General features: G+C 54.9%; 1 protein-coding gene across 1 annotated transcript in view; it reads right to left on the reverse strand.

The window, feature by feature from the left end:
• Positions 1 to 10297: 10297 nt before the first annotated feature.
• LOC131482610 (ly6/PLAUR domain-containing protein 8-like) overlaps positions 10298 to 17190 on the reverse strand; it is a 29956-nt gene continuing 23063 nt past the window's right edge. The window contains exons 2-6 of the mRNA XM_058677398.1: positions 15460 to 15576; positions 13430 to 13576; positions 12169 to 12333; positions 10538 to 10702; positions 10298 to 10362 (exon numbers count right to left, since the gene is read on the reverse strand). Of these exons, the coding sequence (XP_058533381.1) occupies positions 10298 to 10362; positions 10538 to 10702; positions 12169 to 12333; positions 13430 to 13576; positions 15460 to 15576 (659 nt within the window). The remainder of the gene's footprint in view (positions 10363 to 10537; positions 10703 to 12168; positions 12334 to 13429; positions 13577 to 15459; positions 15577 to 17190) is intronic.

Consider the following 17190-nt stretch of genomic DNA (forward strand, 5'->3'; position numbering starts at 1 on the left):
ACACAGACACACAGACATACACAGACACACACGGACACAGACAGACACACACAGAGACAGACAGACAGACACACGCACGCACGGACACACACACAGACATACACAGACACACAGACATACACAGACACACACGGACACAGACAGACACACACAGAGACAGACACACACAGAGACACACACACAGACATACACAGACACACACACACAGACACACACACGGACACAGACAGACACACACAGAGACACACACAGAGACATACACAGACACACACACACAGACACACAGACATACACAGACACACACGGACACAGACAGACACACACAGAGACAGACAGACACACACACGCACGGACACACACAGCCAAGGCAGAAAAGAGAAAGCAGAAAGAACCTGGTCAACAGAGACCCTGAGACCACATTTCTTTCTTTCTTTCTTCTTCTTCTTCTTCTTTTTTTTTATAACATTTGTTTGTTTTTATTGCAAAGTCAGATATACAGAGAGGAGGAGAAACAGAGAGGAAGATCTTCTGTCAGCTGATTTACGTCCTAAGTGACTACAACGGCCAGAACTGAGCTGATCCGAAGCTAGGAGCCAAGAGCTTCCTCCGGGTCTCCCGTGCAGGGTCCCAAGTCTCTGGGCCGTCCTTGACTGCTTTCTCAGGCCACAAGCAGGGAGCTGGATGGGAAGTGGGGCTGCCGGGATTAGAACTAGAGCCCATATGGGATCCTGCTGCATGCAAGGCGAGGACTTTAGCTGCCAAGCTACCACAGCGGTCTGAGGCTACATTTCTAATCTCAGAAGGTTCTGGATCTTTCACCACAAAGCAGGTTCTTGGTTTGCTGGTGCTTTGGGCTCAGCTATCACAGGACCCCTCCTCCCACCCTGGCAGCCCTGGGGCCCACCCTGACATGGTGGTCTGAGTGGTACACTCAGCTCAGCCATCACAGGCCTCCCTCCTCCCACCCTGGCAGCCCTGGGGCCCACGCTGATGTGGTGGTCTGAGGTGTGTACTCTGTGGCCATCACAGGCCTCCCTCCTCCCACCCTGGCAGCCCTGGAGCCCACCCTGACATGGTGGTCTGAGGTGTGTACTCTGTAGCCATCACAGGCCCCCCTCCTCCCACCCTGGCAGCCCTGGAGCCCACCCTGACATGGTGGTCTGAGGTGTGTACTCTGTAGCCATCCATCACAGGCCTCCCTCCTCCCACCCTGGCAGCCCTGGGGCCCACCCTGACGTGGTGGTCTGAGGTGTGCACCCAGCTCAGGCCCAGGAGTTTGGGCACAGAGCACACGGAGGGCACGGAGCACCTGTGGTCTGCTGTGCTTTCTCCCAGGCAGGTTCCTGAGTCGGGCTCTTGGTCAGACTCCTACGTGAGTCTAAATGGAGTCGTTCATCTCAGGAATCCAGCCAGAGACAGAGTGCACTAGGGTGCCTTTGAGGACCTCCACGGTCCCCGAGTCAGGCGGGCCTCTTGGTGAACCACATTTGGAGCAGGATTTTAAAATTGAGTTGTATGTGCTCATGTCATGTGTGTGTGTCTATGTGTGTATACAGGAGGGGCTGCACCCTCTCTCATCTCCTAACAAGTCACAAAGACATCAGTGTTGGTGATGCTAGTCCCCAGGCACTGCCCAGGGAGTGGAGGAGTGTGGAGCCTGCAAGCAGGGCTGCAGTGGCTGCATCTGGGCACTGAGGGGTTGAGTCCCTGCTACACTCTTTGGGAGCTCTTCAGGTGCCCAAGGCTGCTAGTCCCGGCCAGGCAGCCTGAAGCCCCTGCCCAGGTCGCTGCCTACGAGCTGTTTGTGGGATCAAGGCAGTGCCCCATCCAGGACCCACCCCCTCCACAGGCTCTTCCACCCTGAGGTTTGGCTCAGAATTCCTGTCCTGGGAGGCCGACTGTCCTGAAACTCGCAGCATTGCATCCACCTCCTCTCAACTCATGCATTTGATCCCCTAACCATCACCCCATGCCCACCGTGTGGAAGGCACTGGTCTCAGCCCTGGCTGGCTGGCCCCACGTTGGCATGTCCCAAGTGCCTCAGGAGGGTGAATGGGAAACAGACGTTGATGTGTGAGAAAAAAGCTAGGAGACACGGAGTGGGACACAGGCCACAGACTGGGAGGCTCCCCTCTGCAGGCCCTGGGAGAGAGCTCAGGGTGGACACTGACCAGATGACCAGCTGGCAGATGACCAGGCCCAGGACAGAGCCAGAGAGCGTCCTGGAGGAGGGTGTGGGCAGGAGGTGGAGCAGCTGCCTCATGGGTGAGACACGAGAGGCCACAGGAGTGGACTTGTTCTCTTCCTTTGTGCTCGGGACACTGTGGTCAGTAACAGGGGGACCAGACAGACATGGAACTGGGGGACAGCAGGGGACTCCCAAGTGTGGGGGATTGTGCTGGGTCAGGGTGGGAGACACGGCTCCTCTCCATGTGGTGCTAACAGCAGCCAAGGTGTGTCCAGGGCCTGCAGGAGTGGTGGTGTGTGCTGGGCAGTGGGAGTTGGGGAGAAGCAGCCGAGGAACTGGAGGAACAGCATGGAGAGAGACTCTCACAAAGGGCTCCTATAGCTGGGGAGGAGGCACAGAATGGATGGAGCCCAGAGGCAGTCACAGTGATGCATATTCCAGGCAATCACTGGGTCAGGGACTGAGTGTTGCATCCAACCCACACTTCCACCCAAAGGAGCACAGCCCAGACAACTGTGTGACACCATAAAGTTTATTGAGGCATTGGTGGACAGACCAGCCGGCTGGGGTCAGCTCTCCATTCCTCCATTGAGTGACCCTGAGGGGTAGATGACAGGGGGTTTTGTAGGGTGAACAGGTTAAATAACCATGAGAAGTGATCTCTGAAATGCTGGTCATGGCACTGCCTGCACCCGCCCTTATCACCTGGGATTTATGGTTCTTGGCAGGGTGTTTTACTACCTGCGTTCGGTCCCATAAACAGGGAAGAATGCAAAGTGTTCCATACAGAAGCTCAAAGAACAAATGAGCCTTGGGCCAACGTGACTCCATTTTGTGACTGGATTCCACATGGCGGGGCCTCAGAGACCTTCCCACACCATCTGCACTATGCGGCAGACACCAGGCAAAGCAAGGTTGGCATGGGACACGTGACCAAAGGGGTGAGCCCAGGAGGCCACGCGTCCACAGCTGGGATGCTGGGCTGTTTTCAGAAGGATGAGGGAAGGCTCCTTCACAAACAGAAGGTTTCTCCAGCTGGTTGAAGTAGCTGCCCTTGTTGTCTTTGGTCTAACACTTCTGTGAGTTTTTCTTCATGGGGAGTTTTGATGAATGACTCAGTAGTTCAGTGCGTTCAGAATGCTGTGTCCTCCTGACTTGGTCTTGCTGGAACACACGTGTCTGGGATGTTATCTGTTTTTCCTAGATTATTGAATTGGTTGGCTTATAATTACCCATCATGACCTCTTATCCTCATTTTTGTTTTCCATACCATCAGCTACAATCCTTAATTTTGCTAAATTTTTGTCTTTTTTTTTTCTTTTAGCCTGAGTAAAGGCTTGCCCATTTTCTGACTTCCGACAGTTTTTTTGCTGTATTTGAGAGTCGGGGTTGGGAAGCACAGGAGTGGACAGCACTCCTGCCCAGCTCACTGCTGGATGCTGGGCTGTGACCAGGGGCTGTGACCAGGGGCTGTGACCAGGGCCTGGAACCACAGTGCAGGTGTCCGTGAGGGAGGTGGGGACCTGTTGCCTCAGGCATCACCATGCTTTCCTAGCATCCACTGTAGCAGGAAGCTGCAGTCGGGAGCCGGAGCTGCGGATGAGCCAACTCCCCAGGGTGGGACCTGCCCCTGAACCTTGGGCTCAAGCCTGCTGCCCGTGGGCCCTTTCAGAACCAACACCCGGGCTGTTTTCAGTTACATCTGCATCTTGTATTCTGCTTCACTTCTTTCTGTTCTATTCTTCCCAATTTCCTCAATTCTATCTGTTTTGAGTTCATTTTCTCATCTCTAGTGCCCTGAGATGTGAATTTAGCATATGACTTCGTGTCTTCCATGTAGGTATTTATTACCTTTAGCCATTCTCAGCACTGGTCTTGCTGCGTCCCAACGTTTTGGTGAGCTGCGTTTTCATTTGTGTTTGTCTTTCTGGTCCACCCTGTGAGTTGTCCCTGATATTATGCTCTTGGAAGAGCATGTTGTCTAATTCCCACGTGTCTCTGACGTCTCCAGCCCCACCACTGCACGGATGGTCGGGCTGTGCGTTCGCACTGAGTAGATACTCTCACTAGGATTTCAGTCTCCCAACCTTGCCACGCCCGTGTCCTGGGCTCAGGTGAGAGTCCTCATGGGGAATGGTGCCTGTGTGCGCTGAGGGAAGGTCTGCTCTGACGATGGACCAGAAGGTCTGGACAGAGTTCCAGGCTCCTGGCTTCCTCATTGCCTGTGAACCAGGGCACAGGAGCTGCTGTGATGTCACACACCTGCAGGTTGAGCAGTTTCTGCCGCCACGTGGACCTTCCCCATCTGTCCTGTCCTCTACTGAGCGTGGGCGCTGAGGGCTGTCCTCACTATGATGGGGTGTCTGTTTCTCCTTCAGTTCTCCCAGGGCTTGCCTCGTGTGTTTGGGTTCTCCCATGACGTGTGCCCGGAATTGTCACATCTTCTTAATGGACAATCCTTCCTCATTGTCAATGTTCTTTCTCGTGTGGTAACTTTTGATAGAACTTCTGTTGTCGTAGAACTTTGGTGAGCTGTGGTCTGTTGAGGTCACCATTTGCACTGGGCATATCTTTCCAGCCTTCCCTGGCAGCCCATGTGTGTTCTAAGGAATAGACCAAGACCCTTGGATACAGAGTGCAGGTGGTCCTGGCTTCTGTGAGGGTCCATGAGGCCACTCTGATGTTCCAAGGTGAGTGTGACCCATCTGTGTCCAGGTGACTGACAGGGAAGTGCTGTCCGCTCTGGCTCTGTCCATGACCTCCTGCCTGCCCTGTGGCCTCCTGCCTGTCCTCGTCATTTCAGCCACCACCCTCAGTGTTGGCCTGCTAGCTCTGCAGTGACAACCTTTACTCCTGACCCAATTCCTTCTGTGAGTTCCTACAGTATCTCCTGTCCAGTTACCATGGGAGGTCATATACAATATATAACACCTATAAGAACATGGTTTAACCTTCAACTTCAGTCATAGCCTTTGCATATCTCCCCACTTCATATTGTCCGTGTCACAAATTACATGTCCTGGTATTCTGTACCCGTGGGTGTGCTGCTTCCACAGTTACAGTGATTTTATGATTGATCTTAAATCTTAAACGAGAGTTTCCTGTGGTCTCTGCACCTCCCGCAGTGTGGAAGGTCCTGTGTGGTCTGTTCCTGGGTGTCTGCTGGGGAGCTCTGCTCTGTTCCTGGGTGAGGCCGTGTCCTTGGTGTCCACCAGGGGGCACTCAGGTGTGAAGGCGACGCCCTCAGCGGGCAGGTGTTTGGGAAGTCATCATCCCACCCTCCTGATCAAGGTCAGTTTACCTGAAGCTGTTTGCCCTCAGCGTGTGAATACGCCTCCCCATCCTGTCTGCGTCCAACGTCGTCTTACAGGAGTTCACCTGCACGTGGGAAGACATTTCCTCTGCCCCCAGGCTCTCCCTGTGTCTGATGTTTCTGACACTTTGGTCCTAACGTGTCTGTAGATTCGTCCTCATGCTAGTCCACTGAGCTTTGTGCAGTTGGGTTCCACGTTTAGGAAGCTGTCTGCCATAATTCCTCCAACGTCCCCCTGCACCTTTCTCACCTCCGTTCTAGAGTCTTCCACAGGTGCCCGTGGTGCTGCTGGGTTCTCAGCCACACGCTCTCTTGGCTTTGTTCACGTCCCTCTTTCATCTTCTCCCTGACTCACTACTTTCAATCCCTCACGTGGACTTTGCTGATTTCCCCGTCTATTTTATCAGTTGCACTATTGGACCTCTTCTGTGAATTTTCCAGTGTCTATTCCTCAGTTCCACAAGCCAGCGACCGTTCCTGGTTCCTTCTGTGGTCATGTTTCCATTTCAGTCACCCATGTTTAAACTTAGTTTCCTTGGTGTGCTCTCCCTCGTCCTCCTCCAGCTTGTCCCCTTCCCCTGCCCTGGCAGCCCTCGTCCTGCCACCAACCTGCTACTCTGTTGGAATAAAGGGCCTCCTAATACCTTGTCCCATCTGGTGTTTTGGCTTAAGGTAAACGAGGACTTGGCTGTGGGAATTAGCTGAGCATCATAAGAACTTTTAGAACTTTAAGTGCGTTTACAACCTAACACAGGCGACTCCTACTAAAGGTCAGTGCGAATCCCGTGAGCCAGGAAGCCAGGAGCACAGGATGGCCACTGCCCTCTGACCAGGGACCTCTGTCTCGCTGGGGCCTCTAAAATGTTGTGGGGTTTGAGTGAGATACACCAGAGAAGTGTAAGACTTATTAAAGAGTCTGTATTAACCAACCACTAGAAATTAGCAAATGACAAGTCCACATGGCAGTGCACTCAATCGAAACCCTGGAGGAAAACCCGGTTATCATGGGCCTTTATGGGGCTTGAGAGGGGAGTGGTTCTACAACAGTGCAATACTGCCCTCTCTCAGGTGACAGGTGAGCATCACCGCAGGTGGCAGGAGGGAACTCCTAGGAGGTGGGAGGGCAGTGGCCTCCAAGTTCCTGACCTGAACCAGCTGCCTACCCCACAACACAACCCTTTGCTGGACTGATTGAGGCAGGTCCCTCTGCTGGCGTCTGCCACGTGCTTTTACACGCGGGGAAGTGGGTGTGGAAGCACTCTGCTTTGGCTCCTGTGGGGTTAACCTGTGGGTTTTCCCTCTGCTCTATTGTTTGGTCTCATGTCATAGCACCACTCCCCTGCTCCCCCACTCCCCTGCTCCCCCACTCCCCTGCTCCCCCACTCCCCTGCTCCCCCCCTCCCCTGCCCCCCACTCCCCTGCTCCCCACTCCCCTGCCCCCCACTCCCCTGCTCCCCCACTCCCCTGCTCCCCCTCTCCCCTGCTCCCCCACTCCCCTGCTGTCTACTCCCCTGCTCCCCCACTCCCCTGCTCCCCACTCCCCTGCTGCCCCACTCCCCTGCTCCCCCTCTCCCCTCCCCCACTCCCCTGCTCCCCTACTCCCCCCACCCCCACTCCCCTGCTCCTCCACTCCCCCCTCCCCCACTCCCCTGCTCCCCTACTCCCACCTCCCCCACACCCCTGCTCCCCCACACCCCTGCTCCCCGGCAGCACTGGGCTGTGGATCTAGTGTTCTGAGGTTTCATGGTTTTATTGCAGTTCCCTGATGACCACAGTGTTGAGGGTGATCCACAGGCCTTGGAGCAGGTGCTGTCTGCCCTGATAAGACTTCTGATTAGATCTGGTGCTCCCTGTCCTACTGAGTGGCTCACTGCGTTGTTACTGAGTTTTCTCTTTTTTGATAAGATTTATTTCATTTTTATTAGAAAGTCAAATATACAGAGAGAGGGAGAGACAGAGAAGAAGATCTTCTGTTCGATGATTCACTTGTCAAGCGGCAACAGTGGCTGAAAGCGAGCTGATCTGAAGCCAGGACCCTAGGGTCTCTTCTTCTGGGTCTCCCACGTGGGTGCAGGGTCCCAAGGCTTTGTCCCGTCCTCGACTGCATTCCCAGGCCACAAGCAGGAAGCTGGATGGGAGGCACAGCCTCCGGGATTAGAACTGGCACCCACATGGGATACCGGTGTGTGCAAGGTGAGGACTTCAGCCACTAGGCTATTGCACAGGACCCTGTTAGTAAGTTTTTTATGTTGCATCCACTAAACCACTAAAACAGAATGTTACGTTTACCAGTGATGGTCACAACAAAGCTGTATAAAAGAGACGCAAGGCAACCAACCAACTGAACGGCAGGCTTGGCCAACACCCGTTACCAGAGTGTGTTCCAGAAAGGCACATTCACAGGATTTTTATGGGAGTATTTACAATAGCTTGAAAGAGGCAGTTTACAGTGCTTGTACTGTTACCAGGAAAGCCTGGTAGGTTTTTTTCCTCAGCTTTATATAGAAATAAAAAGCCAGGAACCGGTTACAGACAGGAAAGTTTTATTTGCGATGTGATCAAGTGTGCAGGCAAAGAGGGATGCGGAAAGCACCTCCCAAGACAAAGGGGGAGGTGGGGGGCCTCTTTGAAGGACGGAGGGAGACACCCAAGGTTTGAGGAGGGGTCTTGGGCGTTTAAGCCTTCCCTGACCCCTCCTTGTTGAGAGGTAACCGACAGGTAAAGGGTTCCCCACTGGTGGTCTGTCAGCCAGTTAGGAGATGGGTGGGCACTGCTTGCACGCCCACCTGAAGGTGTGACCAAGCCTTCAGCAGGTTTGGGCTGTCTCTAAGGTGAGGGAAGAAATGCCACATCTCTGCCTATCTCGTCTGGACAGCCCAAGCTTGGCTCTTCTCCGGTCCAGCAATTAAGATAACTGTTAGCTTGGAGGGCTGGGGGCATGCAGAAAGCTGGGGGTCTCCTGGGAGATCGGCTGATGGCCTAACAGCCCCTTGGGGCTGGATCATGTTCACATCTGTCCACATGTGAGGAGGAAGGGGTCAGGCAGGCCAAGGCTCCTCACCAAGGCTCCTGGCCAAGGCTCCAGGGTTGGTGGTGGCAGGATCCCTGAGCCCAGTGGCTCAATTGGAGCCCCAGGGTCATGGACTGGGAGGAGCTGCTGAGCAGCTAGCTGTCCGACCATGCAGTATTGTGGTTCCCTGCGGGGACGTCCACTCTGAGCCTTTTAAAATCAAGATCTTTTACACCTCGGGCTGGCGTGATGCAATGGGTAAAGCTGCCTCCTGCCATGCTGGATTCCCCTACAGAAATTTGTTCCTGCACCAGCTGGCACTCTCCCCATCCAGCTCCTGCTAATGGCCAGGGAAGGCAACAGGAGACACCCAGGTTCTTGGGCCCCTGCTCCCACATGGGGGCCTGGATGAAGCTTCTGCCTTCAGCCTGTCCATTGTGGGCATCTGGGCAGTGGAGCAGCAGAAGGAAGATGGCTCTCTGTCTCTCTCATTCTCTGTCTCTGTAACTCTAACTTTCATGTTGTAGTGGGGTGGGCAGCTAGTTCATCTCCTAGGTGAACACGAACACCTCCTAGGTGTTCCCTCCTGCCCACCTGTGAGGCTCACCTATCACCTGAGAGGGGGCGGTATTGTATTGTTGTGCAAACACTCCCCTCGCAGGCCCCCATAAAGGCCCACGATAGCGAGGGGCTCACTCTCTTGGCCCAGTGCTTCCTTACTCTAGCACTCGACTCTTGGCCTCCCTGGGACCTGCTTGCTCTCTGACCCTCCTTGGACAGACTCCGAGGACAGGTGTCCCCTGAGCATGGCCCTGTGTGTCTGTGTGTCTGTGTGTCTGTGTGTCTGTGTCTGTGTGTCTGTATTCCTCACCTCTGCTCACTGCTCGGGCGGGACAGTGAAGACAGCAACGCTAAGAGGCTTTGTATTTCTAACGTGTGTACTGTCAGGAGTTCAGGAGAGGTGAGGCCAGGCAGTAGTGGAATGTGGGCAGAGAAGCCAGGGAAAGGTGAATGTCTGCAGCTTTGGAAGTGTGTCTAGGTTGTTCTCGTATGTCTCTTAGGATAACATATTGCTGGGAAGCTGGGACACAGGTCTTCTGTCTAATGGATGAACTTCAGGGTAATGACGGTCTGTTCCTCTCGGGGTTTCAACTGCTGTATGGATTTGTGATTTGCTATTTCTAGTGGGCCCTGTTATCACCAAGCTTGGTTAATAAAGACTCCCTAATAAACCTTAGACTTGTCTGGTGTGATCTTGCTCCCACCCAACAATATAAATGAAAGTCTTACAAAATCAGAAAAGCAGAACTTGTTTTTAAAAAGGAGAGTAACGTTTGCTGGAGAGTGTGGCAGACACCCCTTAGCAGGGATGGAGGGAGGGGTCACCAGAGCCACCTGCTGACCAGGCCCCTGGGAGAGACAGCCACAGCCCAGCTGCCAATCCCCTCCTCTCCTCCTGATCTGGGTGTGGGGGAGGGTCTGTGTGTCCCCATGGGGTGAGCCTGGGGATGCTGAGATGGTTCTTACTGGGAACGGGGCCCAACTCCTTGGTGATCAGGTCTGGTGTGGACACGCAGGGAGGCTGGGGCAGGGGGACACTGGATCGCCACATTGCTGCCAGATGTCAGCCAGCCTGCAGTGACCTCAGTTCAGACACTGAGTAATTTACAGCTGAGGCAGCTGAACCTGAACTTTTTTAATGGCAGTAAAACCTGTTCCCACCAGGCTGCCCTCTGCATACGGCCACCTGGTTGGGATCTAGTTAGATGGCCTGCTGCTCTTTTCTTCACCCACTAGGCTCCTTGAACAATGCAGAGGTCATGTCAAGGTTTGTGCCCATGCCTGTGCCCCCTGCAGCAGGTTGGAAGGGAGGGGCCGGGCTAGACCCAGAGTGTTCAGAGCAGCAGGAGCCCCAGTACAAGGCTGGCAATCCAGGGGAGCTTGGCTGCCTGGCTCAGGCCTGAGCTGGAGGTGGTGCTGGGGGTGGAGGTGGTGCTGGGAGAGGTCGTGGTGTCGGAGCTGGAACTGGAATTGGAGGTGGTGTTGGAGTCAGGGGTCATTGTCGGCTCGGGTGTGCACATCAAGTGCTGGAATGTGATGTTTCCCACAACAACGTTTCCCTCTGACAGCTGGATGCAGGCAGCGTCACTGATGTTGGAGCAGCCCTTGATTTCCAGCTGCGAAGAAATTACTGCAGACACAAGAAGGGGGCACATGAACATGGTGGCTGGGCTGTGGGGCCAGAGGGTTACACAGCAAGGGCCATGGGATTGGGATTTGCTCACTATTGCGCATGTCACCGAATCCTACTCCAGCCCTGGAGGAATGGTGCTGGGCCTCATTTCACAGGCTGGCCTTCCTCACCTCGGCTGGCACTCCTCACCCAGGCTGGGCCTAGACCCCACTCCTCCATGTCCTGACTACTGCCTGCCTCAGTTTCCCCTGAGCAGAGGCAAAGACAACCCAGAAGGGATGTGGAGGGATGGTGGGGTTGTTTATACTTTACAAAAATAATCTTGGGCAAAAACAACAAAGCCAACAAAAATCATTTTTGTTTTGACAGCTGTGACCATTCTGGTCTTCCACCTCATTCAGGCTCCACAAGGAGGAAACCTCCAAGGCCCACTCCAGCAGAGGATACTGGACAGCACAGCAGAGTCCTCCAAGAGTGGGGCACCCAGCTGAGTGTGAAACCCATAGCAGTGTGGACATGCAGGCAGTTCAAGGAACAAGAACCTTAAGGAAGTATTACTGCGGGGGAGGAGCGGTACACCGGGAGACAGCGTGTGAGGGAGACAAGGGGCAGGGATCATATGAGGGGGCACCGGGCAGTGGTGGGGTGCAGGGAGCCTGCTCTGGGGGACCCATGGGGACAGCTGTGGGTCCTCATCACTTTCCAGCACAAGAGAGACCCTGTGAGGCTGACCCTGAGGAATCCCTGACCACAGGGAGGCCTCGGCCCCCAGTGCCCATCCACGTCCCCCACTCACTGAGATCAGCTGTCCTGGGGATGTGCCCAACTCGAGCTCCTTCTGCCCGCCGAGGTTTAGGCAGAGGCTGGGGGCTGTTCACTGGAGCTGCCCTTCCCTGCAGGACCCTCTGCCTCCCCACAGCCAGGATGGCCCCTGAGCGGGTCCTGGCAGCTGGGCAGTGGGAGAAAGAGGTGTGTTCCCTTTTAGATCCCACTCGTGGAACTTGTCTGCCCCTCCCCCTGTGAGCAGGCCCTGGTGGCCGGGAGAACCAGGCAAGCCATACTCGGAGCACAGCTGCTCCATGAGAGGGAGACACTGGCTAGGGGCCTGGTGCTGTGGGCCCTGCTGTGGGCTGTCAATCCACTGCTGTAGGGGATTCTGAAGCCTGATTTGATGTTCTCTGCCCAGATCCAGGTGAGTTAAATGAGCACCTCCTGTGATCAGTGGGAAGAGGAATGTAGACACACAGGAAAATGGCCATGGCCAGCACATCTGGGTGAGAACAGCCACAAAGGGGGCAGCTGGAGGGGGACCATGCTGGGAAGGGCAGGAAAGAGGCCAGGAGGGCAGGACTGCAACAGCAGCTCAGGACCAGGAGCCCGGATCAGCCTCTCCCTCCACAGGCGTCCCAGCCTCACCCCTTGTCATGCCAGCACACATCCATGTAACCCAGCTCCTCACATACCTGAATTGACTGTAGCCTCAATGGTAGAACGAACACTAAATTGTGCACGCAGATCGACGCATCGCTCTCCCTCACCACATATCTCATTTCTCACTTCACAGGAGTCGCCATTTAACGCAGAGCAGGTAGGGCACTCGGTGTTGCTCTTCCCAACCTTTGGGAAGTCTGGGAGGAAAGAGTCTCACTCAGGACACAGCACTGCACGGAGAAGGCAGGCAAGCAGGGAGAGTCCAAGGGTGGGCAGACCACGATCCTGCGTTGACGAAACCCACCTACCCCAGCTACCCTGAAGACACTGAACCTCAGATCTGCCCTGCAGCCACCCAGGCTCTGCAAATACAAAGGGTACAGATAGAGAGTTGAGGAAGATGTCTGAGTGGAAGCCAACCCTCAGCCAGCACCAGACCCTGAGTGTCCCTGACACTGCACCTGCATCTCAGGCAGGTGCACACGCACACACAGGGTTCCAGCATGCAGGGCTTCCAGACACAGCAGCAGCTCTAGAGCGTGGGGCAGCACCTTGAGCCCTGAGGCTCCTGCAGGGCTCCTGAGGTCAGAGCCTCTTTAGTGACAAATGAGAACCAACTCAGCCTGAATTTCTGAGTGGTGAACACTGACAGGGGGAGGCACATGGACAATAGTTCTCTGGGGTCCTCAGTCCCTTTGCAGACTTAGAGTCTTCCCAGCAGTGCCGAGGTCCCAGGTCTGAGAACTGCTGAGGAGCCCACATGCCTCTCCCAGCCAGAAAGGCGTCTGACCCAGCAGCCAAGACTGCTCTGGGGGTGCCTGTGTCCCATCGTGGGGCCAGATCCCAGTCCTGGCTCCACTCCTGACCCAGCTTCCTGCCCACATGCACCCGGGGAGGCATCGAGCGCTGACTCAGGTCCTAGAATCCACTGCCCCGTGTGCAAAGCCTAGCCTGCATTCCCAGCTCCTGCTTTGTCCTGGCCCAGCCTCCAGCGCTGTGGGAATGGGGAGTGAACAAGCCAGGGAAGACTCTGTGTGTCCTGGGCTGCCTCTCTGCCTCTGGGGTCAAAGGAGAATCTGGAATGCATCACCAAGTCTCCCTCAGCCTGGAGAGCTGCTGCCTGTCCCTGCTGAGCAGGCCGTGCTGGCTGTGCTATGTGCCCTGGCTGCTGTCACTCAGGGTGAGTATCACTCTTGTTTTACAGGAGGGTGTAGCTGGAGGTGTCCCCCGTGCGTGGGGAGCACAGGGTTTGGAGGACACAGCAAGGAAAACAGGGTCTGGGATAGTACTCACCTGCAGAAAGAGTGGGAGTGCATGTCTCTTTTTCTCTACAGTTTTCGTTTGCAAACAGGAACAGCTCTTGGTTAGTTGCCCGGACAGCAAAGTTCAAAGATGATCCTGGTGGTTCTGCTGAGCAGAACTGATCCATCTGACTGAAATCTATCCAACACAAAGACAAACACAGGCAGTTAGTCTCTGGGTTGACAAGGCATGCCGAGCCTGGGGACCCTCAGGAGCACCTGCTTGTGACAAGCACAGAAAGCAGTTCCCTCACTCCACAAAGCCTTTGGTACAGCCCAGAGAGCTTCTTGTGAGAAGAAAGCTGCTCCTCCCTGGGGCAGCCCTGCAGCAGGGCAGCACAGGAAGTGCAGGAGACACCCAGGTAGAGCAGAGCCGAGAAGTGAAGAGCTGGGGTGACATCCTGAGAGCACCTGTCAGGGTCAACTTTACTAAGAGAAGAAGCAGACAGGATGCACCTGCTCTGCAAAGCAAGTGAGAACCAAACCCAAATCCAGTCCAACGTATACACCAGAGCTGCCCATGGTGGGCCCATGTGCCCGTTTAGATGGAAACTTAGGGTCCACCATTGTAGTATAGCTCCTTAGGCTGTTGAATGTACTATTGGCATCCCATATGGGCAATGGTTCCTCTCCTGCCTGCTCTGTATCAACCGAGATCACTGCCAGTTCTTTTTGGGGACAAGCTTGGGCCCCTGCAAGCATGTAGTGGAGCTGAATGGAGCTCCTGGCTTTGGCCTGGCACAGCCCTGGCCGCAGTGGCCATCGGGGTGTTAAGCAGCTGATGTAACATCTTCTTCTCTGTTTCTCCTTCCCTGTTTGTAATTTATCTTTCAAATAAATATATACTATTAAAAATGTAAGTGTAGCTGAATCACATTAACATTTAAATGTAACTTCCTTCATCATCCTAGCAGTACTGCCGCAGTGCCCAGTAGCCACAGCGGCCACTGTCCAGGACAGCACTGACTCCCGTGCCTCCACGGTTCCAGAGACCCACTGAGGGGCACAGGTGCAGTTGGAGGAAATACCAAAAACAGGGGAATAAGTTAGTGACACCACAAGGACACAATCAACCAAAACTGGAGTGGGACAGCCCTGCACTAATGGATTCCACAAAAAACAGGACTGAGACAAAAAGGAGACAGGACTACTTGTGAAAAAATTAATCCCACCAGCAAAAAGCAATACTGAAATGTGGTGTGGATATTAATTCCCATACATCAGTGGTATCGCAGCATCACAGATCTGTGAACACCCGAGTCTTACGATGACCCAGAATTAGAGGAACTGCAGCTGCCCGTCAGTGTGTCAGTTACGACAGTGTGGTGGCTGTGTCTTACTGGAAGTCCTCAGCAGAGACCAACAGTGAAGGGTCCACAGGGAAAGTATAGGAGGAAAGACTCTCTCTGGCTCACATACACACAAGTTACTTCACAAAGCTGAGGATAAATGGAATTAAAGGATTACTTTATTTTGCTGAAAAACTAAATTAACAAGGAATCGTCACGAAGTTCATAAAGAATATATGATGAAAACCTTGTCCATAGATTTCATATACATATATGTGTGTGTGTGTGTGTATTATATATACATATGTGTCTGTACGTTCCCCGGATCACAGGCAGTGAAGGCAGCCCTGCTGATCCCTGCTGACACGGACTGTAACACAGAGCCGCCACACTCCTCTTCCTGCTGCTCTGTGTGCATATATCCATGCACGTGTCAGAATTTGAGCTGCTCTCACATCAAGGAGAGGGTGGGGATGCAGGCCTGGGGTGAATGGGCTGGCTCACCTGCCCTCACTTCCCCCATACCCGGGGAGGTTCCAGAATGAACCTTGTCCCTCACTTGCCCCATATCTCTCCTGTTTGCCAGGTCCTGGAGTGGCTACCCAGGAGCTGCCTTCATGATCCCTGTCCTTGCCAGGTCGGCCACATCTCAGCCTCCTTCCACTGTGGCCACCCATCCAGTCCTGCCCTGTGGCCACTCCCAGGGGTGGAGGTGACACACAGCCAGGCTTACCTCCAGGCCATCTGGCCACAGTAACCCCGCAGCTCTGGCTGTCAACAGGACACGGTGTGGGAGCGGTATCATTACAGTCAGATAAAATATTAATACACTGTGGACACTCCAGGGACTCTGTGGAGACAGACAGCCCTCGTGGTCCACCCCCAGGGACACTCACAGGACAGAGCACCCCACCCACGTCAGGGTCTGTGGATCATGTCCCCACTCTCTAGGCACCCCCAAACCAGATGGCAGGGCAAGGAGGCCCCAGTCTGTTCCCCTTTACACCCTGCGGAGTCCCGGCTGTGAGCACACGGGGAGCACGGGGGAGCCTCCCACACCCCATGGCACGAGGGACAGACCCTGAGTGCAGAGGAGGGTCCTGGGGGCCCACACAGCTTCTCTCACCTACAGCTGCCACAGTGAGCGCGGCCAAGAGGCCGAGGACCAGGATGCTCCTCATGGCGCTGGGGCTGACTCTCCTGAGAGCTGGGCTGCAAGCCTGGAGCCTGCAGACACAGGGAGGCAGCCAGGGTTGGGGGCAGCACGTCATTCCCACCACATCACACTCACGTGGGACACAGCCTGTCCTCATCCATGGAGTGACTCGACTGCAGAGTGGGCAGGGGACCGCACAGACCGTCCCCTCAGCACTCACACCTTGCTCCTGGGTTGGTCACCCTCTCCACAGACCCACCCGCCTGAGACCCGGAGCCTTCCAAGTATCTGGCGCCCACTTCCTCTTGTGACTCACCTGTGTGTGCCACCTCGTGTGAGTCACCTGGCGTGTAACACCTCACGTGACTCACCCACAGGAGCACCTCTGCACTGTCGCCAGCACCAGGGCAGAAATTGAGCCCTCGCGGGGTCAGGTAAGACTCTCAAAGTCTAAGTGTCCCTCCTGGGAAGCGTCCCAGCCAGGCCTGGCCAGTGTCCCTCATGCTGACTGCACACTGCCTGCCTGCAGAGGACAGCTGCTCTGTCCAGCCTGGAGACAGGAGGCCACGGGGCCGGTTCGATGCCTCACTCAGGTTGCCTGGGCTCATGGCAGCGTGGAGAGTCAGCGGCTGGCCCTGTCCTGCATTGACCCCTCGTCCCTCGGCCACAGACCAGATCCCAGGGGAATAGGGAGGAGCCCACCTTCCCTGAGGAGCATGCCCATCCCACCTCACCACACGCCCACAAGCCACACCCATGTTACACACACATTCACATCATTCCACAACTCACCCACCACACCCATGTTACACGTGTGTGATATGCACATAACACATGTCACATGTATACAACCACACCACACACAGCACACATATTACATACCACATGCTCACATCACATAACACAACACATATGTACATACGTCATACCCACTATGGGCACATGTTATTCATACTTGCCAGAGACATTTATCATAAAACACATCATACACACCACACCACACACACACAGATGGCACACAGCACACAGTTGAATGACATCAAACCATGTCCCAGCTCATGTCCTGCTTCCACTCCAGAGCCCATTCTCTTGAGCTGCTGGCAATAGAGGACAATGCCAAGGAGCAGCAGCCACGAGACGTCCTGTCTGCATGGCAGCAGGACAGGACCTGGGCCAGCTCTGGGTCCATCCTGTGTCTCGGCCTCTCCCAGGCTCAGCCCCGGCCTCGCAGCCCCTCACCTGCTGGATCTGGCCTGAGATGGTCCTGGGGGCAGTGGGTCCCATGGCAGTGGGTGAGGTGCGAGGCAC

This window comes from Ochotona princeps, chromosome 19, assembly GCF_030435755.1.
Source record: "Ochotona princeps isolate mOchPri1 chromosome 19, mOchPri1.hap1, whole genome shotgun sequence".
Taxonomy (NCBI): Eukaryota; Metazoa; Chordata; class Mammalia; order Lagomorpha; family Ochotonidae; genus Ochotona; species Ochotona princeps.